This window comes from Typopeltis vanoorti, chromosome 6, assembly GCF_054136105.1.
Source record: "Typopeltis vanoorti isolate ZY-2024b chromosome 6, IOZ_Tvanoo_1.0, whole genome shotgun sequence".
In the NCBI taxonomy this organism is placed as follows: Eukaryota; Metazoa; Arthropoda; class Arachnida; order Uropygi; family Thelyphonidae; genus Typopeltis; species Typopeltis vanoorti.
Genome location: NC_143554.1, coordinates 159,604,764 through 159,629,512, shown reverse-complemented (window position 1 = coordinate 159,629,512; position 24,749 = coordinate 159,604,764). Strand labels below are relative to the sequence as shown.

At 35.2% G+C, this 24,749-nt stretch overlaps 1 protein-coding gene across 9 annotated transcripts in view; it reads right to left on the bottom strand.

The window, feature by feature from the left end:
• Positions 1 to 24,749, bottom strand: part of LOC150106162 (oxysterol-binding protein-related protein 8-like) — a 387,947-nt gene that overhangs the window by 35,018 nt on the left and 328,180 nt on the right. For all 9 annotated transcript variants that reach the window (XM_090394505.1, XM_090394508.1, XM_090394504.1 and 6 more), the window contains 3 exons: positions 23,028 to 23,124; positions 20,683 to 20,879; positions 12,675 to 12,800 (listed from right to left, as the gene is read on the bottom strand). In XM_090394505.1, coding sequence (XP_090250631.1) covers positions 12,675 to 12,800; positions 20,683 to 20,879; positions 23,028 to 23,124 — 420 coding nt within the window. The remainder of the gene's footprint in view (positions 1 to 12,674; positions 12,801 to 20,682; positions 20,880 to 23,027; positions 23,125 to 24,749) is intronic.

The following is a 24,749-nucleotide window of genomic DNA, read 5'->3' as shown; positions in this document are numbered from 1 at the left end:
ATTACTGTAAGTCGCACTTCACTATTCCAAACAACAGTAATTAGGTACTAATATCTTTTCTTGTTAGCTTTTCTCCAAGTAATCAATATAACCTTTTCCTAGGGCAACATAGAATTAAAATCGTAATTCAGATTAACTGGAACTAATCAGAATTTTCGCATTGACTGTCCAGTTTCCTTTTTATCTGATTACGGCATCAACCTTTCTTCATAACAACAGCTGACTTCGCTTATAATATTAAACTTTATGATTCACTACTTATTGGTTCATTTCCGAACACTATTTTCATAAATTTCAGCCCTAAGGATCTTATAATCTTGGTTCCGCAAAACTCTCTCCTCCCTCGCTTAATAATAATTCCTCTCTTCCTTTCTCTGTCTTATCTATGACCTTCCTTCTCTTTTACAGTTCTATCTATGACCTTCACTCCCACCTTACGTTCGAACGCCACGCTCTACTCCACTCGTGGTTGTTTACGCGTGCGTCTCCATGACAACAGACTAAACGTAAACATTTCGCCAATGTAATGTATGCTCTTTTACTACTACATTTGTGATTACATAACATTAAATATTTCACAAATAAGAACAACATAATATTTAAGCTACTTCTTCAACTTTTTGATTACGTATACAGTTAAATATAAAAATAACACTTTACGTTACATCATACATATTTGGTTATACAAAATCCTAAACATATTATTATTTTATAAACTAATAATAGGTCAGGTTTTGAATAAATTTTTAATTAGTAATTCTTAATTAAGGACTAATAAATAATTTTATATAAGTCATGATTAATATTTAATAAGCAATGTTAAATGTGAATGAAAAAAAAATAAATTACATAACATAGCTTCATTCACAATTTAACACCCCTGAGTTTCAGAACGTTTCGATAAACATGACATAAAAAAGCTTATCATTTTATATATATATAGGGTAGATTTTATTTCATTACTTTTTATTGTTTAGATGAAATACTTTACCTGGAATACTCTTTCCAGTTTCTCTGTGTCATAAAAAGAACTTAAAAATTAGCCTTCAAGATGAAAAAGAAACAGTGCATTCGGGTATCCCTCTATCCTGAAAAGGACTGTTTTGATGGCCTTGAAAACAAACATTTTTTATTTCATACTGTTCAGAATTTAAAATTCTTGAACAGCATGAAAACAAACATTTTTTATTTCATACTGTTCAGAATTTAAAATTCTTGAACAGCGTGGAACACCTTGAAGCAAGGGGTAAACACACAAAGCAGTTTTACACTCAGGGCACCAGATTTTTGTTTCCTTTCTGATATTTTTTTTATTACATACATAATATTTGCGTGGAGGTTTTTTTTTTATTAGCCGTTGGTGGTAGATTTTCGGGATAATGGTTGGAGTTAGCAGCGTTCAACCTCAGATGTCTGACAGGATTTCCTGTTTTTCTGCTTGCTGAAGAAGGTGCATGTGCATGCAGCAATGCTTTCGCAATTTCTATTCTGTATTCTAGATATGTTATGGTAGACAAACATTTTTTCTTGTACAGGAGGAAACTGTTCCAAATAACAAAATCCAAATACTTCAAAATTCAAATAACATGTCCAAACACTTTTTTGTAATATTTTTTATGCTGTTTCCTCATTACAGAGTAGAATGATAGCTGCTGATCGCACCTGTCGACTCAACCCATAGTGTCGTTGTATGCACACACAGTAATGGGTTTTTCTTTCTTCAAACCATGCTTCTCCACGGATTCCGCTGATGGATTGTGCAGGGAAGATAGCAGAAAAACATCTTTTTTGTCTTTCCAACGTAGTGCAAAGACTTTCCCTCGCTGATAAGTTCGGATTTCCCCCTTCGATAGCTTTCCTGAAGCCAGATCTGGAGGCATATCTCGCCTTTTTGCATTTACAGTACCATAACTATCTGTAAGATGCTGTAAAAGCAAATCAGCGAGTTCAGGACACATATATAGTAATTATCCATTATAATGCAGTAACCTTTCCCCAGTAAAGGGTCTAGTAACTGCATTACTGCACGCATCGACAAGGGGAGATCGAATATTTATCGTGCTCGATTACAGTTTGCTTTCCCGTATAAGGTTTGAAATCCCAAAGATATCCACTTTCCGATTCGCAAAGCATAAAAAATTTTACTCCATACTTCGCTTTCTTTTTGGGAATATACTGCTTACATTTCAGTCCACCTTTGAATGGCATAAGGCTTTCATCGATACTCAAGTCTCTCAGGAATGTAGAGTGATCTACATTTTTGACGGATTTTCATCAGAAAATCATAAATTTTGTTGAGGACTGGGCAAGGATGTGTTGCCTGATCGTATTCTTCATTATTCTGAAAATGCAAATACTTCATGATGAGACTGAATTGTTTTTCAGTCATAACATCACGAAACATTGGCGTGTTCAGAATCCAGTCTGTAGATCAATACATTTCGAGAGCGGGCTTTCGAAATGTATTTCGAAACTACGGGTTTTTCACTTTCTTTATTCTGATATTGCATTTGAAGGATGACAGTGATTTTAAATATTAATTTCACCTGTATCCGAATATCACATAATTTCCTGATTTATAATAATCAGGAAATATGTATATTGTCTGATTTATAATTTGCTAATTTATAATAATCACCACATAGTTTCAGTATCGAAAAATTAAAGTTATGTGGAACAATTACTAGAGAAAAATAACGAATTAAATAAAAACTGTACCTATGTTTCATAACAGTTTTCGGGTGTGTGATAGTAATGCAACAGGGGGGGGGGGGGGTTAAACTATCAGAGGCGAAATAAAGTTCAATTCTATTGTAAAAATATGGAAATGAAATTTCACATTTGATATACATATTTTGAATGATAAAAATAAGCAAATGTATCGCTTACTTTAAAAATTGGAGAATAAAATATCTGAATTATGCAGAAAATATAAATTTAAATCATAACTGTTAATTTCATTTTGTAATGACCAATTATACAAGGAAACCAAGAAAGTGAAAGTACAGATTATTATACAACATGAAGAAAAAATTTAGTAATATGATTAAAGAATTTCATGTTATTCTCTATAAAGCAAAGTTGCTCAAGTGTGTCCTAAAGGAAATCTGTTAAGTATTATTCGATTTCGATGGTTTTGTACAAAAATAAAATTAATATAACTTGGAACGTCGGCAGCCGGTTTTCTTTTCTTTTTTTAAAAGAATATTCCAAATAATTATCGTGAATTAATTTCTTCGAGAACAAAGAAAAATCTTTTGTCTAGTAGCGATTAGAAAAAAATTAGCGCAAAAAAATAAAAAATTAAATTGGTTGAGTGACGAAATTATGCAAGACCTTTATTTTGTCCAGAAATTAAAATTGTATTGTAGAATAAAAAGAGAAAACAAAAATATAAATAATTTCTCTATTTTTAGTCTATCATATATAACTAAAATCCAGTTCACCAGCATGGAACAAGAAAGTCCGTTTCTTGTTATAGGCAACTGAGAGGCAGCTACGAACGGGAGATAATCCGATTAACCTTTCTCTTGAGCGTGAGGGTTTATCACACCTTCTAATGGACATGACAGTCAAATTGCACTTCTTATCCAGGTTCTTTAAACAGGTGGACTGAATCTTATCCAGATTTAGTTGGTCGTCTATAGACGTCCTAGCCGGTAGGAAGGTTAAGCTTCCGAAGATTTGGGAAACACTCATCACCAGAGGTCCCACCTTACATTCCAGGCCACCTACTACTGCCCTTAGAGGGCGTTCCAACTAGATAGGACTTTAGTGTCACCCACATGGTTGGGCACAGTATTGTTTATTATTTGTGTGTATGTTACATTAACTGTTTTTGTAATCCCCGTAGATGTCCTAGTGACTAGGACGAAATATAGGAAGTATTAAATTCTATTTTAATTCTTTTTGAGTGTTGTAAAAAATCCATTAAGCCTCCAACATGAAGAACAAAAGGATAATGTCATTGTTCTAATGGATATTACAAAGTATAATCATAAACTTAATGTCTTATTCAAGGATAGATCAACCTACAGTGTAATTAGCAGACTCATTCAAAGCTAAATAAAGAAATTAATTATTGGACCACGTATATTTATGGGATGACCACTGTTCAGAAATTACAGATTCATCATATTGTCTAAGTATTTATCGCCTTCTCAAGTTCATAAAGATAGATATCTATTACATCCTATGGTAGCTTGTATTGGCTCTTCCACTTAACATCTTGCCAAATACCTAACTAATTTTCTCTGTAGTCTCACTGCCCACACTAGCTTATATTAAAAACTGCACTGACTTCAAACATAAATTTAAACATCTGTTGCTGGATAATGAAATAATGGTTTCCTTATCCAACTACTACTTAAGAAAGGGTCTTCAATTTTAACAAGCCGATTTCCCTAAGGACATTGTTATGCTGTTTAAACTCACCATCAATGGAGGCTATTTTATGTGACAAAACAGCTATAGGCATTCCTGTCTCACCAATTTAGCTGATTATTTTATGGAACATCCACAAATTGAAACCTTTCTGGTTTCGATTCGTGGATGATAACGTCAAAGTTTGGTCCCACTTGGAGACAGAATTACAATTTCTGGATAAAATAAACACTCCTTATACTCCTGTATCAAATTCATTATTGAACAACAGACAGTATTGAATTTTCTGTTTATAGAAAATGTTCCTTCACTGGCAGATAAATTTATGTCTTTATACCATCATCGATCACAGAAGATCTGTTTGAAGAATTAAATAAAATAAAAATCACTTTGGTTGCTAATGGTTATAATGAAACCATAATCCAGAAAATTGAGACCTTAATGAAAACATTGATCAAACTTAATAAAAGGTGGTGGAGAGGATTCAGAGATGAGTGACCAAGATGGTGATAGGTCTATGGGATGTTCCCTCTGAGGACAGATTGAGGGTATGTAGGTTGCAGTTTAGTTGACAGGCAGAGGAGAGGAGATATGATAGAAACTTATAAGTTACATAAGACTGACATAGAAGAAATTTTTCAGTACATTGGGAGTAGGGAGAAAACAAGGGATCACACTTGGATGTTGCCTAAGAGTGTGCAGACTAGGTTCTTTACTTGGAGAGTGGTGAATGAGTGGAATGAATTGCCAGAGATGGTTGTGAGTGCACCAACAGTGAACAGGTTTAAGGAGATGTATGATAGGTATTGTCATGGACAACATTAGAAAGGGAAGAGAAGATCAGTTAACTATGGTTAAAATATGAATCCTAAGATGAGTCAAGTAGCACTTTGCCCTTTGTCTCCTGTGATGAATCTACTGATGAGTATATTTATGCAGATAGTCCATAGTGTCTATTGACTCTATGGAGTATCTGCATAAATACTACATTGTCATGCCCACTGTGTTCTTCAGACAAACTACTGAAAGAACTGCAACACATTAAGTCAACTTTTTTATAAAATGGTTTCAGTGAGGTCTTAAAAAAAAGTAGGAATATGAATGATATTCAAGAAAATATCAGCCATATTCAGTGGTAGAGAGATGGTATGTTCAGGGTTTGCTGAACATGCCATCTCTATCAGACTCGGTTCTCTGGATTAAGACAAGCATCCCTCATAAGAGCCAACTTTTTATAAGACATCTATGAAGAAGCTTGTGAAACTTTGCTGCATTTCCCAAACTTAAATAGATCTGATGGTCTACATTTATCTCCTTTATGGAAAATAGAAAAGATTAGTAGATTGAAAAAAAAAAAAGTACTAAATTTTAATCACAAACACACTCTCCTTCCCCTAAGTTAGGAAAAAATTCTGTTTTTCTGTTATCTTAATTTAGCTACTATGGTGCTGTTTTTTTAGAATTTTCTGTTACTTGTTGTTCCACCTCTGCAATGAAGATGCCTGTGAAATATATGCAAATAATATATAAATTTTATAATAAAATAAGGATTTTACATGTGAGTTTTCCCATCTATTATTATTACTATTGAGTATCATATTTATGTTGACCATTATTTTGGACAGGCTAGCCATTCTAAGATTAGAATACAAGAACATCAGGACTTTAAATTTTTTGAAACAGAGAATCCAAACGAAGATTCTTCATTCTAGAAAATTTTAGTCTGGTTGTGCATGCCTTGAAACTTATGAAACTTTAAGACATCCAAATCCTACAATACTTAATCAACCAATTGATTGCATTTCAATCTCCAAAGTTGACGGAAGTGATCGCCATTAACTATTAATAATTATTATTATTTTTTTAATTGAATAACTTTGAATAGTGTTCTTCTGTTAACTCAGCTGACTGAGATATAAACTAGTAAACATATGCTACATAATTAATCTTATGTGGTTCATATTTTGAATGTAGCTAAATGATCTTCTCTTGTTTCTCTTCCTGTTGACATCCATGTAACAGACAAAATATATTGGAGTTTTAATAAATTCTGTTTTTCTATACATGTTATAACCATTGTAAAGATGTGTCTAGTACACACATTTCTTCATCATCATCATCATCATCAAATTCCTGCCATGTACCCTCAAGGGGTGTACAGGATATGACAGTACTACATGAAAAAATTACATCATTACTAACTTCCTATCCACAATTTTCCTCCAAATCAGTCTGTTACTTGTCAAGACTCCAACATTATCAGATCTTATATTTCTATCGTCTAAGGCACTTTGTACCGTATCAATCCACCTATATCTTGGTCTTCCTCTGGGTCGTTTTCCTGCCAACCTGGCAGAGAACACTTGTTTTGCTAATCTTTCCTCTCCCATTCTATTTAAGTGACCATACCATCTGAGATTAGCTCTGCTAACGCATTCCTGGATGCTGACAATGTCAAGTTCTTTCCTAATATCCTCATTTTTAATATGATATTGCCATTGATGCCATCTGTTCACGCCTCTAATCTTTCTCAGGACTCTCATATCTGCGGTCTCTAGTCTTTGGTCAAGTGTTTTACTTCTGACCCAGCTTTCAGATCCATAAGTTAAAATTGGTTTGAACACAGTCTTGTATACAGCTAATTTAGTGTTCTGACTAATTTCTTTCTTATTCCATATGAATTTATTCAATTGACTTCCCACCATACCAGCTTTGCTGATTCTGTTGTCTATTTCTATATTTAGTTTACCATCTTCAGTAAAAATTGTGCCTAAGTAGCTGAAATGTTTTACTTGTTCCACCGGTTCTCCATTCACAACACAGTTGACATTTTCAATGATTCTGCCTATTTTCATTGTCTTTGTCTTTTTATTGCTGACCTTCATACCATATCTATTACAACAGCTATTCAATTTAGTCAGAGAATCTTGCAGACTTGTAGCGGATTTATTTAGAAGTATAACATCATCCGCATAAAGCAAAGAGCTGACATTAACATCTCCAATTTTGATATCAGGTTTAATGCCACATTCCTTCATAATGTGATCCATATATATAATGAATAACAGAGGGGATAACGTACATCCTTGTCTCACACCAGATTTAACATTAAACCATCTTCCTGTACTTCCTTCAATTCTAACTGCTGACTCACAACTCAAATAAAGACTAAGTATTGCTTGATATAATGCCCCATTGACACCATATAACTGCAGTGTATTGAATAGCTTCTCTCTTGGCACCTTGTCATATGCCTTTTCCAAATCGACAAAACTTAAATACAGATCTTTGTTATATTCCCATGCTTTCTCGACTATTTGTCGTAAAGTGAAGATCTGATCCTGACAGCCTCTATTTGGCCTGAATCCAGCTTGTTCTTCACCAAGCTTTTCTTCCACAATTCCTCTCAACCGTTTCTCAAGTATACTTGCATAGATCTTGCCAGGAACACTCAGTAGGGAAATACCTCTGTAATTCTCACATTCAGTTTTATTTCCCTTTTTATATATGGGTACTATGAGAGCTCTACTCCAATCATCGGGAATTCGTCCCTCTGTCCAGGCTTTCTGAACTATGCAGTGCAGCCACTGTAAGACTCTTATACCACCATACTTCAGCATTTCTGGTCGAATATCATCTACTCCTGCTGCCTTTCCACATTTCAAACCTTTGATGGCTTTTTCTACTTCAAGTATGGATATGTATTCCTGACTGCATGCCTGGTCAGTGTTTTTTATCACTGTGCTGTCATCACTGCTTGTTTCATTTAGCAGTTTTTCAAAGTAATTACTCCATACTTCAAGGATATCTTTTTCTCCTGTTTTCATTTCACCTTTATCATCTCTAATTCCTTTTACAGCACTCTTTCCTCCATTCCTGAGCTTCTTCAACAACCTCCAGAATATTTTGCCACCTTCTTGATATTTATTTTCTATATTCTTGCCAAAGTCCTCCCATGACTTTTGTTTAGCTAGTTTTACACACTGTTTAGCTCTCTTACATTTGTCTCTGTATTCTGTAAGAGTAAAAGCTGACTTATTTGCCAGGAACTTTTGATATGCTTTCTTCTTTTCCTTCACTGCCTCTTTAACTTCCTGTGTCCACCAGGGAGTTCTGATTTTTTTATCCTTGCACACAACCTCACCACATGCCTCTCTGGCAGAATCAATCAATGTTTCCTTCATAGTTTGCCACTGAATCCCCAAGGTTTGATTCCTGTTCTCAAACTCTTTCATTTTCTTTTCAATAATATTTCTGTATTTTAGTCTACAGTTCACATCTGAGAGCTGCTCAACTTTTATTCGATTTAAAACTTTCTTACATGTTATTCTTTTCAATATGAAATTCAATTTTATCCTGCTCAAGACTAAATAGTGATCACTTCCAATTTCAAATCCTCTGTACACTCTGGTGTCCTGCACCAGGGAGAAAACATCACTATCAACAATAACATAGTCAATGAGACTTTTCTTATTCCTAGCCTCTTCTCTCCATGTGAATTTGTGCACATTTTTATGTTGGAACATGGTGTTAGTAATAACCAGTCCATGTCCTGAGCAGAAATCCAACAGATATTTGCCATTATTATTAGCTTTGCTCTTTTCTCCAAATTTTCCCAAAATATTTTTGTATGTCTCACAATCATTTCCTACTCTACTATTTAGATCCCCAACAAGGACCAACTTTTCCTTTTTCATTGTGTCAGTTGCTTTTTCTAAAGCCTCAAAAAATTCCTCCACTTCTACCTTAGTAGAACCTTCTGTGGGACCATAGGCACAAATAAGTCTCATTGTCCAGTTCCCCATTCTCATATTTGCCCACATTACTCTACTTGAGACTGCCTGCCATTCAAGAAGATTAGCCTCGTATTTTGTGTTGAATACTATGGCTACTCCTTCTTTTCCTTGATTGTCATTGCCTGAATATAACATTTTGTATTTATTGCTCAGAAAGATCTCACCAGTTTTGGTCTTTTTTGTTTCAGTCACCCCTATTATGTCGATCTGGTACTTATCTAATTCCTCAGCTAGCTCCATTTCTTTGCCATTCAGGCTTCTTACGTTGATAGTACCGATCTTTAACTCTGGTGATGTTGAGTTGGGGTTTGTTTTCAGATTTGTTCCAGTAGCTGACTTTTCGCTGTTCGCCCTGGTTCCCTGGCGAAAACAACGGGGGCCTTGTTTAACCGGGCGACGCCCCAGCCGGCATGAAATTTTGTCATGTTGTACCATCATTTTTTATTTTGGTTTAACCAATAAGAATACAATTTGGTCGGCTAAATCCCAAATTGCCAGCCCATCCTCGTTCGTTCAGTATCAAAGTAGATACCCAACAGGGTGCACCACGAGAAGGTGAGGATTGGACATTAGGTCAGAAGCCCTGGTCGGTTCTCCGCATTCCTTTAAAGGCTATGTGGAGGTCTCCTCTCAGTTATACAGCTTTGACCCTTAAGCACCCCTACACATTTCTTTAAAATGTATAATTACTAGTAATAATTATGACAAAGATGTATTACAGCTTTAACTATTCAATTTGAATAAGGTGCTGCTAGATTTCCTAAATAAATCTAATTTGAGATCTTACATAATAAGTAATACAGTGTACTTTCAATTATCTGATTGCTCTGGGATATTAATTAGACAGTTGGTTGTTGGTCTGACTTGCCAAATGAATAGTGCTTCTTCATTCACTAATCCAGTATTTCCCAAACTTTCAGTACCTGTGTATCCCTTTAAAAACTTAATAACATTATTGTACTCCCCCCACTATCTCAGACAGGGGCAACTTAGAAAGTAAAATATAATATTTCATCCAAACACAATTATAAAAAGTATTTTTTAAACATATTCATTATAATAAGTTAATGGCTGACACTCATTACTATCATTACAAATATTTATCCTGATGAATCAACATGTTCTTTCTGACAGTTATCACAGTCACTTTTATTCTCTTCACTATTTTCTATTGCTGGACATTTCAAACATCCTGTTTGTAACCAGGATGTTATGTTTTGTTAATAACCAACGAATGCTAAAAAAGTGAGCATTACCAGCAGGCATACAACCTGTACATCTAGAAGTTGAGACACACACACACACACACACAAACATGTATAGATACTTGTGTCGATGGTGAAATAATCGCTGAGGATTGTTATAATTCAAGACACATAAGAGTCCAAAATTTAGTGGAGAGTTCCAACCACATGGTTTGAATTATCTGAATGTAAACTTTTAATGCAAACCATTTAAACCATGCAGCAGAATGCAATCATGCTGTCAACAAGATGCTGCCATAGGTCATTCGAAAGATGCTAAGAGATATTTTGCTTAAACTTCCTTTACATTTTTTAGATTATCTAAAAATTAATTATAAAATACACCTGCACTTACTGCAACAATGTGAGGATGGACCTCAATAAAGGTCAAAAACAGTCTGGGTAGTGACCCTTCCATAATGCATAGCATTACACATGTCTGTAAGGATATGTGCTTTGCATTATGGGATACTAAGGCAAGTGATGTGAAGTTTCTATATTCGAGTTGCCCCAGTCCTGAAAATACTTCAGGTGCAAACTTTGTTTACTTACACTTGTATAAAGAATTAAACCAAGTGTATAATTTCTTGGTATCTTTAATTTGAGGACAAAAATGTAAAAGTAACCAAAATTAAAAAGAAGTGCTCCATACCCCCTAAAAACCTTGAGTACACCTGGGGGGTAACCAGGCATACCTAACACTGCATTAACCAATAGGTTTGAATCCACAGTGCAGTCATGGATATCTAAATGCTATTACATAATGGTTTTTGGATTTCCCTTAGCCCACCAATGGTTGGTCTAATGTATGAATAGGTTTTCAACCCTTTTGTGGATAGCATTCACAAAAAGTTATACAATGGTACCAGTTAATTAAATGCATGGCAAGTTAGTGTTGTTCCAGGATCTACTGACATGCTAATGTTAACTTATTCTATGAATTCAGTAACAGACCAGTAATGCGATTGTTAGATAATTCAGAGATTTCTAAACACACGTGCACACACACACCACAGAGAGAGAGAGAGTTTTGCACATCACATAATTTCACATTACGGGGAGTGCCCATCTAGGTTCAAGTCTGTTACAAGTAAACACATGTTTGAAAGCATACAAAGAAGGAAGAGAGTGATCTTTTATTTGGTTAGATTTAACCAAATCTAATCAAATAACTGGTTAGATTTAACACAAGAGTGATTAATTTTAGTTATGGCTGAAATATTTAAAAAATTCATACAAGAGAGAGTGATGCTGCAAGCAGCCTCAATTCCTCTATGACACTAGGCCAGCCATCTGAGGCAAAAAAAAAAAAAAAAAAAAAAAAAACCCTATGTTAAGTTTACTTCTTCACCTAATGGAACATTCACTTCACGGTTTGCAATTATAGGCAGCACAGATAAGTCCATATTTATGCTCCTTGAATTTTTATTGCATCCAACTGCTGTGTACAATCGAGCAGACAGCTGGAGTAACATCTACTTTTGTGTGACTAATACTGGCCATCACTCTAGAAGAGCACATCCTCCTGGAACCAGCTCAAGATAGACTACACCAGTAAAGTTGCACTACATGTACATATGAAGTTGTTTTTGAATCATCACTGCCGAATTATCCACTTTTCATTTACAATTTGCAACATTAATCCCAAAGATAATCAAGGGATTAAAGATGCCAAGAAATTATATTTTTGGTTTCATTCTTTATCCAAGGAGCTATCTATGATAAAGGACGAAACCAAGAACATAATTTTTTGGCCTCTTTAATTTATAATATAACTAAGTGGGGAAAAAAAAACTTTCAATAATCAAGGGATTTTTTTAGTTTCCCTTGTGGTGCCAAGTTCCAAGTTTAGTCAACAATCTATATGTGCTTGAGGCTAGACTGGCTTCCACAGCTTGATTGTGTCAAGCTATGGAAGTGGATTTTTTTTTTTTTTTTTTTTAATGAGTCAAGTGCAATGTATTTCACAGCATCCTAGTTTTTTTGACTTGCAAATGTTTTGAACTGGCTTTGCTGCAATATGCCCACACATTATTTGTAAAGTAAAAGATCTCTAATTAGATGATTAAACATACACTATTCATATATAATTTTCCTTGCAAGATCCAAATTCACTTAGTGGAATATAGTATAATGTATTTATTATGAAATGCAAAAAAGCAAATATGCAACATAGAAATAATTCTAAAAACATATTGAATCACCCCTCTAATTTGCAGAAAATATTCAGTTATTAATTCTGTAAACTCACTCCAGTCCTTTTATCTTTGAAAAATATTTCACCATCCCAATGACCTTCGAGAGTGGCTATGGCTTCTTTGCCAAGTTTTATTTTTCCACTCACTAGATTGCAAAGTTCTGGTCCTCCTAAAAATGGCTGTCAAAGATGATAAACAAAATGTTAAATACACCAATTTGGATTATCATATAAGTAGAATAATAGATGCACAGAATGTAAATAAGAAATTTGAAGCTAGCAAAACGAAAATCAACAAAGGTGAGTCAACATATCATAAATAATTTATAACTGCATAAAATAAATTATATAAATGCTATTTTAGTTATTATACAACATATAGTTCAAAATCAGAGCCCGTAGTGTAGGGGTAGGCAAAGTGGTCGATATCGACTCCTGGGGGTTGATAAATATCTAGGGGTTAAATAAACACCTAAAACAATTTTGAGTCACAACTAGTAAACATGCAACATCAATTGGATACTATTCATCAAACACATCTTTCTCATTAAACATTCCAAGTAAATCAATAAAATGTAAGTAAATTTTTAATGTTCTTTATAAATTTCTTTAAGTATTTTCTTTAAATTTCTTCAAATATTCCTTATCGGGAAACAGTAATGAAGTAAAAGGGTAAAGGAATTATTATTTTAAATTGAGAAATTTATTATTGATAACATTTATACCTTTATTTAACATGATGAGAGATCAAGGATTCCATGAAGGGTCAATGGTCTAAAAAGTTTGCCAACCCCTGCTGTAGTGGAATCTTCTGCTGTCTTCCCAGACAGCATATCTGTTATGATCCTGCTAGAATGTAACAACTTCACTGCTACACTATATGCTATAAAACAAGCCTAAACCTACATAAGATTGCAATGCTACTAAAAGATGCATTATACGAGGGTGGTCTGAAAAGTTCTCAGAATCGAACATAGATGGCAACAACACTATTGGCAAGATTTTTTTTTTCTAAGTTGGTACATCTGTCATAAGCATCCATGTAAAATTGCAAGTCATTCTATTAAGTAGTTTGTTTTATACAGCTGTCTGAAGCAAAAGTGTTGTCCGTATCCCTTGAAATGGATAAAATTGAGTATCATGCAGTTATAAAATTCTTTGTAAAAGAAGATTTAATGCCAAAAGAAATTCATTCAAAGTTTGTAAAACTTTATGGGCACTCTTCTTCTTCATTTTCGACAATTAAGAAATGGGCTGCCGAGTTCAAACGTGGCCGGACCAGTCTTGAAGATGATCCATGTGAAGGACGTCCAAAAAATGTAACACTACCAGAAATCATTGATCAAGTGCACAATATCATATTGGATGACTTGCAAGTCAAAGGGCGTGAAATTGCTGAGACTATAGGCATTTCAAAAGAACGTGCAGGATATATTTTGCATGAAGAATGGGTGCTGCACTTGCTCACAGCAGATCAAAAATGCACTCACACGAAAATCTCTGAACAGTGCTTGGAGTTTTAACAAGAATAAAACTGATTTTGTGCATCGATTTATTACTATGGATGAGACTTGGAATCACTATTACACATCAGAATCCAAACAGCAGTTAAAAACAGTGGACAGAAGCTGGTTATTCGGTGGCAAAGAAGACAAAGTTGGTTCCATCAGCAAAAAAGGTCATGGCATCAGTGTTTTGGGATGCTAAAAGCATTTTGCTTATTAATTATCTTGAAAAAGGTAAAACAATAACCGGGGAAGATTATTCCGATCTTTTAACCAGACTAGACGAAAAAATTTGTGAGAAAAGACACAAATTTTTTTCTTTGGTTTGCAAAGAAAAAAATCATCTTTGATCAGGACAATGCAACTGCCCACAAAGGTGTTTTGGCAATGGGAAAATTAAGGAATCTGCACTATGAATTGTTGGAACATCCATCCTATTCCCCAGATTTGGCTCCCACTGATTTCTATCTGTTCCAAACACAAAACCTCTTCCTTGCTGGTCAGCATTTTTCTTCGAATCAAGAGGTGATTGCAGCTGTAGAGGGATATTTTGCAGATCTTACTGAGAACCACTACAGGGACAGGATAATGGAGCATCTCTGGAATAAATGTATTAGTCTTAAGGGAGATTATGTTGAAAAATAAAACTAATTTTGAAATTATAAATTAGTTTTTTCATTGTTAGGCCGAGAACGTTTCAGACCACCCTCGTATATACATATACAGATTCAGAGTTCCCTATAGGCAATAAAAGTCTATAGCCACAGAAATATCCAGCATCCCCCTCCCCATATCGTATCCAACTATCCTCTCTCTCAGTTAAGGAAGTTACATTTGGACATGAGCTTCTGTTGGATACCAAGTCACACCGAGAAAAAGGGAAACAAGGTTGCAGTTAGGTCAGCTTGTTTCTCAAGCTTTCACCCTCTGCCTATCTTCTATATTGATTACTGGTAGATATTAGACAAACTTTCCAATGGGCCCATGGAATAGAGAGACCAATAACAAGCTCCACCAAATGAAGCCTAAAATCAAATTGTAGTAGTCCAGTTTATGTAAGGACCATAAAGAGGAAGTTGTTCTTGTTCAGCTTATACACCATATTCATCTTACACACTTCTTCTGACTGAGGGGAGACATGTCTATGTGCAGGTTGTGGCACACCAGACTAATGATTTATAGTAGTTATAACCATCATTCACTTTTTAATCGACTGCCATTGTTTTGTGAATGAATACAGTTTCTAATCATATTCATAATCTGTCTGAGCACTACACACTTTTTTCTGGTGAAAAATTTATATTAATATTTATATAAATTTTTATCACCTTATACAAACTATGTATAATAATATTATTATTATTTTGTGACACCTCCAAGGATCCAAAGACTCATCGAGGGAGGACACCTACTCTACAACTTTCGGTCTCCACTACTATATCAAACCTCTACTATCATCACCATCTATATCAATGGCATCTACTGCTGACCACCACCACCACTAGTATTTTTTGTCTGTAAATTGCATATGTCCTGAATGGCTGATTTGTTTGTATGCATTTCTGTATTGTATATATCAGGGTTTCCCAAATTGTGTTCTGCAGAACACCAGTGTTCCATGGAAAGTGAATAAGTGTTCAGTGATGTCAGTAACCAAGACGTGTATTTTTAAAACATGGAAGTAATTTGGGAAAGGGAATACAGCTGCTTATGACCGGTCATAAAAAATGCCTGCAAGTCGATTACAACAAAGGGCAGCATATCATCTGTTCTCAAAACTGAACGAAATAACATCTGTGTTGCAAATATCAGTGACCAAGCCGCATATTTTTAAACATGGAAATATTCATGAATTATCATTAATTTTCACACATCGAAATCTTTTAACATTTGGGAAAGGGAACACCGCTGTTTATGACTGGTCATAAAAATTGCCTGCAAATTGATTACAACAATAGGCGGCGTATCTTCTGTTCTCAAAACTGAACGAAATAACATCTGAAACTGAAGATCAAGGTAGTCTTGTATCTGGTTCACAAATCTAGTAATACTGAATACTTTATTCTTAAGTTAGTATTGTACGGTGAAAGTGCTTGTTTTGAAACCGTAGTGCTGTGATATTTTAAAAGTAATAGGCCCACAGATTTAAATTTTAATATGAATGAGAGACAAGGGACTTTGTTTAATTTTGGTGTTAAGAAATCTCTTATTGAAGGTGTTTGTGATGCAACAGATAGTGATTCATCCACCTCCAGCCTACAAAGTGATCTTCAGGATGTACAAAAGGAGGGGGAGAACTGCCAGCTGACAGGAGAAAAAGTCTGCATTCATTCTTAAGTACTTATTTAATGATGTTGGCCTGAGGAAACTGCAATTGCTACATGATTTCATTAGTCCAGTGATTGATAACAATCACTGATTTAAATGTAATTTTATATTTGTCAACATATCATACCGTATACATAAGAGTACTAATACTCTTTATGATTATGCCATAATTAATTATTAATACATTACAAAATAAGCAAGGTGTTCCGTGAAAATTTCAGGATTTGTGAAGTGTTCCGTCGTAGGAAAACTCTGGTATATATATAATCATCACCATTAAATTCCTGATATATACCCTCAAGGGGTGTACAGGATATGATAGTACTGCATGAAAAATTTACATCATTACTAACTTCCTATCTACAAATTTCCTCCAAATCAGTCTGTTACCTGTCAAGACTCCAACATTATCAGATCTTATATTTCTATCTTCTAAGGCAATTTTTACCATATCAATCCACCTATATCTTGATCTTCCTCTGGGTCTTTTTTCTGCCAACCTGGCAGAGAACACTTGTTTTGCTAATCTTTCCTTTCCCATTCTGTTTAAGTGACCATACCACCTGAGATTAGCTCTGCTAATGCATTCCTGGATTCTGACGATATCAAATTCTTTCCTGATATCCTAGTTCTTAATATGATATTGCCATTGATGCCATCTGTTCATGTCCCTAATCTTTCTCAGAACTCTCATATCTGCAGTCTCTAGTCTTGATCAAGTGTTTTACTTTTGACCCAGCCCTCAGATCCATAAGTTAAAATTGGTTTGAACACTGTCTTGTATACAGCTAATTTAGTGTTTTGGCTGATTTCTCTCCTATTCCATATAAATTTATTCAGTTGACTGTGTTGTCTATTTCCATATTTAATTTACCATCTTCACTAAAAATCGTGCCTAATTAGCTGAAATGTTTTACTTGTTCTATAAGATCTCCATTCATAAAGCAGTTGATATTTTCAATGTTTCTGCCTATTTTCATTGTCTTTGTCTTCTTATTGCTGACCTTCATACCACATCTACTACAACAGTTATTCAATTAAGTCAGGGAATCTTGCACACTTGTAGCAAATTTATTTAGAAGTATAATATCACCCGCATAAAGCAAAGAGCTGACATTAACATCTCCAATTTTGATATCTGGTTTAATACCACTTTCATCATATCATGTGATCCATATAGATAATGAATAACAGAAGGGATAACGTACATCCTTGTCTAACACCAGATTTAACATTAAACCACCTTCCTGTACTTCCTTCAATTCTAACTGCTGACTTACAACTCAAATAATAAATTTAGTTTAATTTATTATCCAAGTGTGAGCAAACACAGTTTGTGCCTGAAAGTATCTTCAGGACTGGGGTAAGGTAGTACAACATTGAACAACTCGTTGCAAAGGTGGAGCAAGCTATCAACACTCCTATCTCAGTATCCCATAATGCGAAACACATCTCCTTGCGGATATGTATAATGTTATGTATCAAGGGAAGAGCCACTACCCAGACTAATTTTGATCTTTATTGAGGTCTCTTCAGTTGGAGCCAGGCCCAAGTGGAGATACCAGGCAGGAGCATTAGCAAGGTCATCTCTACCTATAGCACACTGAAGCTACAGCTCCCACTGAAGAGACCTCAATAAAGGTCGAAACTAGTCTGGGTAGTGGCCCTTAATGCATAACATTATACATATCCGCAAGGAGATGTGTTTTGCATTATGGAAGATACTGAGATAGAAGTGTTGATAGCTTGCTCCACCTTTGCAACGAGTTGCCCGATGTTGTATTACCTTACCCTAGTCCTGAAGATACTTTCAGGCGCAAACTTTGTTTGCTCACACTTGGATAAAGGATTAAACTAAATTTATTATAGTCTAACCAAATGAAAAATAAACTTTCAACTCAAATAAAGACTAAGTATTGCTTGATATAATGCCCCATTGACACCATATAAGTGTAGCGTTTTGAATAGCTGCTCACTCGGCACTTTGTCATATGCCTTTTCCAGATCTACAAAACTTAAATACAGATCTTTGTTATATTCCTATGATTTCTCAACTATGTGTCATAAAGTGAAAATCTGATCCTGACAATCTCTATTTGGCCTGAATCTAGCTTGTTCTTCACCAAGCTTCTCTTCCACAATCCTTCTCAACCATTTCTCAAGTATACTTGCAATTATCTTACAAAGAACACTCAGTAGACAAATACCTCTAATTCTCACATTCAGTTTTATTTCCCTTTTTATATATGGGTACTATGAGAGCTGTACTCCAATCATCCGGAATTTGTCACTCTGTCCAGGCCTTCTGAACTGTGCAGTGCAGCCACTGTAAGACTTTTAAACCATACTTTAAGGATATCTTTTTCTCCTGTTTTTATCTCACCATTATCATCTCTAATTCCTTTTACAACACTCTTTCCTTCATTTCTGAGCTTCTTCAACAACCTCCAGGATATCTTGCCACCGTCTTGATATTTATTTTCTATGTTCTTACCAAAATCCTGCCATGACTTTTGTTTAGCTAGTTTTATACAGTGTTTAGCTATTTGTATATGTATTCTCTAAGAGCACAAGCTGACTTATTTGCAGAACTTTTGATATGCTTTCTTCTTTTCTTTCTCTGCCTCTTTAACTTCATTTGTCCACCATGGAGTTCTGATTTTTCTATCCTTACAGACAACCTCATCCCATGCCTCTCTGGCTGAATCAATTAGTGTTTTCTTCAGGGCTTGCCACTGAATCTCCAAGGTTTGGTTCCCATTCTCAAACTCTTTCATTTTTTCTTCAATTATTTTTGTGTATTTTAGTCTACAGTTCACATCGGAGAGCTGCTCAACTTTCATTCGCTTTAAAACTTTCTTACATGTTCTTCTTTTCCATATGAAATTCAATTTTTTTCCTGCTCAAGACTAAATGGCGATCACTTCCAATTTCAAATCCTCTGTACACTCTGGTGTCCTGCATCAAGGAGAAAATATCACTATCAACAATAACATAGTCAGTGAGATTTTTCTTATTCCTTGCCTTTTCTCTCCATGTGAATTTGTGCACATTTTTATGTTGGAACACTGTATTGTTTATATTACATTCCATGGATGAACCATGGAATGCATTGCCTGATGGAGTGGTGAGAACGAGAATGGTCAATGCGTTTAAGGAGTGGTATGATAGACTGTGTTTCCTAGGAGGGACCTCCCATGATGAGTCATATCTATGATATCCCAAGATGAGTCTTTTGACTCCATGGAGGCCTGAATAATAATAATATGTACAAACTGATCAGTAGGCATAGGTTTGTGATATATGCTAAATGAGGCCAGCCTGATGGAAGGAGAGTTATGAATATATCTAAGAACAGAAAGGAGTGTTGTTTGGATTTTATTTCTTTTATAAACTGCTTGCACTTTTGTTGTTTGTTTAGATGGCTAATGAAAGTATTAATGATTTGATGGCTATATATGGCCAAATTTCCAATATGTGATCAACATACCTAAGCAAGACCATAGGCTTTGAATATGATTTGAGAATTCTAGTGCTTTCTGTATAAATGTTTGCATAAAGAAGTTTGCAATTGGGGGTAGAAACAGTAGTTCTACCACTCCCAGATAGAGTTTGGTTAGAAATAAAGTACATTATCAAAGACTAGAGACAACATAGATACAAGAGTGAACAGATGACATCAATGGAAAAATCATATTAAAAATGTATCATCAGAGCTAATCTGAGGTATTATGGTCACTTAAATAGAATGAATGAAAAAAAGGTTAGTAAAACAGGTGTTTTTGATGCCAAGATGGCAGGAAAGAGACCCAGAGACCAAGGTCTTGGTGGAGTGATTTATTCACAAGCACCTCAGAAGCATAAATGTTAGATATGACAATATTGAAATGCTAACAAGTAATAAACTAATTTGGAGGAAAACTGTCAATAGTAGATTGATAATAATGTAAACTTAATCATGTAGTGCTGTCATAATAACCTGAACACCCCTTGGGGGGGGGGGCACATATCAGGAAATTGATGATGATGTCAAGTAAATGGTACTGATATTTTTGTGTGAATATACAGTGCAAAGTAGTACTGATTTTGAGAAATGAGTTAGCTCTATGCAGTTTCAATAACAATCGTATTCACAAATTAAGATGAATGTATTCTAAAACATTTGCATTACATTTTATAGGAAAAAAATTGCCAAATAATATTTTTGTTTGTTCAACTTCAAATATTACCTTCAATTTAAATTCAATCTCAGTGCGATAACCAGTTTTTTCACACCAAATATCCACCTTTCCACCAAGTTCCATGGTCAAAGTACCAAGAAGGATACCCTTGCAGTGGGCATAAGGCATTGTTAATGCGTAATCTTCACCACGGGTAAGCAGTGATAGCCTAGCTGTACCATCCAATATAGCTGAAAGGGAGTTTCCTATAAAGAAAAATTATATAGTTTGCACACAATTAGGCAAATTATACTTCAGTGTAACAAAAGTTTTACACATTAAAATAAAATAAAAAACTCTGAAAACAAGTTTTAGGTGTTTTTATCATATGCAGTTTAATTTTTTTTTTATTTATAAATTGTATTTGCTGGATTGGTTAACCAAATGATTGTTAGTGGATCTGTTCTCTAGCCTACAGGCTGTGGATTTGAAATCCTGTCATGGGAAGGGATGTTTATCTTTAAGTGGGAGATGAATTTCTTTGGCTGGTGTGAGACCCCCCAACACCGCTGACTATTTGATCTCTAGTTTAAAAGCATTCTCTAATAATTAAAAAGTAAAACAGAATTATGCTGACATAACTGGTGAGTACTGAAACAAAGAGGACTAGAAATACAAGCGACTTCTAAATAATATTCAAGATGTTATTCAGGCAGCAAAATTCTGGGAAAGGAAAGAGTAGCTGCAGTATTCAACATGAAGATATTTATTCTTGAATAGCAGGCAATTTTAAGTTGAGTAATGTGGGAAAATTTCCAGATGGGAAATTTGAAACTGACCTATTCATGTATATTGTCTCATCCACTAAGAAAGCATAGGAATTTTGATTCAACAGAGAGAACAGCTACTGTGAAGTGTGAAGAAGAAAAAAAAAGAAAGGCCTATTTTTTGGACAAAACAGTACAGTACAGTAGGAAATAAAAATATTTTATCAGAGAAGAATCTGGGTATTTAAGTAATCCATATTTATATTTCTTCATATCAACTGATTTTGCAATTAAACTACAGATCACGATTTACTTAGTTTATTTTTTAAAAAGTGGGAAAGAAATAGTCATAAATGTCAAAATATTTAGATCTAATCAAATAATATTAAATTATTTCCTGGTTGTGTGACAAAGCATGACAAAGTGTTGGTCCACCTCTCAGTGCAATCACAGCTCGCAGACATCTAGGAACAGATTCTAGAAGGTATCAAACATAACTCGACCCATGTCCACTGCAGCAACTCTATCAGTTCACGTTCATTCCATGGAGGAGGATCAGCAGTTCTCACACCCTGTTCGAGCATATCCCACAAATGTTCAATTGAGTTACAGCCAGGGGGAGCTTGGGGGGCTAAGGCAATGTGACGAATTCATTGTCATGTTCCTCCAACCACTCACTAGTTGTATGAGCCCAATGACAAAGTCCATTGTCCAGTTGAAAGATGGTACTGAGGTTGGGGTTGACCTCCTGCAGATATGGATGGAGATGGTCAGCTAACAAGTCCCTATAGTGTTCACCATTCAGTGTTTGTGGGATGATAACAGAATTAGAGCATGACAGGAAAAGCTCCTCAGACCACAGCACTACCTCCACCAGCCGGTTGAACCCCAGCTGTGCATCCAGGGGATAGGGCTTCATGCTCTTTATGCCATCAGCATGGTGCAGCAAGAAATGGGACTCATCACTCCAGATGACCTTCTCACATCTTTTGAGGGTCTGCTGCCAATGTTCCTTGGCCCATGCGAGGCATTGTTTGTAATGCTTGGCTGTCATCATGGGTACCCTTATTAGTCTTCAGCTGTGGAAGGCATGGCACATGGTGATGTGGAAATGGGTCAAACTGCCCCACTGTTGTACTGGTGGGTGAGCTGTGTGACTGTATGCATGTCGTTGCTGTGATACAAGTCATGACACACACCCGATGCTCACCTCTAGGATCAACCATGCATGGCTGACTAATGTGAGCCCTTCTGTTGGATGTCCATTCATGGTTATCCAGTCCTGGTACACCTTTGATACAGTAGTACTGTATCAAGGGTGTACCAACTAGTGCAGTTGTTTCCAAATACTGGTACCTGCCCCTCTGGGCCCAAACTATCTGTCTGTGATCAAACTGGCTTATGGCACCATGTTTCCTCATTATTGGCAAATGTTTACTGCTTATATACAGAGGATAGGTGTGTCCATTTATAGCGGAGGCATATGACAATGTCACGTAGTACTTCGTTATTGCGCTGAATATGTAAATTAGGGAGGTGTTCCTAATGCAAAGTATGTATATATGTGTGTCTGTGTATATATATAATGGATAAATATATGCTACATTAGAAATTTCTTTCAGAAGGAGTGTGGAATTTGTGACATACCATAAAATTTAGACTTTGCTAAAATACTGCCACTAATGCAGAAACCATCCTGCCGATTTGTCACATAGAATGCTGATACTGGTGGATGGTGAGAAACCTGAAAATAATTTATAGATTTAAGAATTTTAATTTCCATAGAAAAACCTGCAAAATCACTATAAATCATGTTACAAAGAATACACAGGAGAACTTCCTCTCACTTTTTCCCAATTCCAAAACATTAAAAGTGACAGAATAAATCATTAATACTGACATGTAATCCAGTAAAATATGTAGCTGTATGCATTAAACAGTTACTATCTAAACTGCTTAGTCTAATTAGAGTTAATGAGTTTGATGTCAGAAAACATTAAAAAAAGTGATTATGGAATGTGTAGTGAAAAGCCAGTTGCCTCGACATTTACATGCAGGTGGTGACAACTTTTTTGTTATTATTCAAGCATAATTTGCTGAGAATACATTAGCATACTGCAGCCCATTATGTTTGTGAACCAGTGATGCTCTATTCTTTAACCTTCCTACCGGCTGAGATGGATGAAATAGTGAGACAAAATTGCACTTCTTATCCATGTTATTCAACAGGTGTTACAGAATCGTATCCAGATTTAGCTGGATGCCTATAGATATCATGGCAGTTGGGGGGGGGGGGGGATTTTACTAAAGAACTGCACAAAATGAGGGATCTTTTGTTCAATCTGCTTGTTTTTGTATTACAAAATTTTCATTCCCCATTGCTATCACATGGTTTTAAATTTAATAAGGTAACTAATTTGATATTAATTGTGCTAATTTTTGGCCTTTTAGAACACACGCAATTTACAATACTAGTTGTGCTGGTGGGCAGTAGATGATGTTGATGGAGATGAGTGGTAGTAGAGGTTCGATGTAGTTGGTGGAGACAGTTGTATAGTAGGTGTCCTCCTGCGATGAGTCTTCAGACTCCTTGGAGGTGTCACGAATAATAATAATATTTTTCCTAGCAATTAAATACTAGTATGTGAAAGTGCCTAATATTAGGCACTTTTACTAATATTGATTAGAACAAGCAGCAACTCTTCACCTCTTCCGATAGAGGCTGAAATTTTACTGGCCTTTTGCCAGTAAACAAGAAAACAAGATGATTTTCCAATGAATTGCACAGTTCAACACCTTCTCGAATTATATTTGCAGTGAGGAGGACAGGTTTTTCTTCCGCTTCACTATCGTTTTCTGGATCTTCGACGATTAGAAAAAAGGAAGTGGATATCAAAGGAGTGATTGTAATTGCAGGTAAAAGTGTCAAATAACGAGAAGATTCAGTGGGCAGGACAATTTAGCAGTGAGAACATTAGGGATTCAGCAGGCATTCGAGATCTGACGGTTCTGCAGGTTACAGATTCAGAAACTTTAATGCAGTCAATTTGAAGGAAAATAATTATTACTATCATTATTTTTTTTTATTAATGTGTTAGCAAAATGATACAGAAATTGGACATTGTCATGGACATTGATTGTGCTTTAGTTTGTATGATATACAAACTAAATACAGTCAGGTCTCTTTTTATGCGTTAGATACATTCCACAGAAAACTGCATATAAAAAATTGCAGAAAAAAAATAACTTACATTGAAAAATTAGGGATACGTTCCATAATTTTCTAAAACTGCATAAAACCGAAGCGATGAATTAAAATAAAACTAAAATTGCATAAAAAAGTTTATGAAAATTCAAGAAAATAAGAAT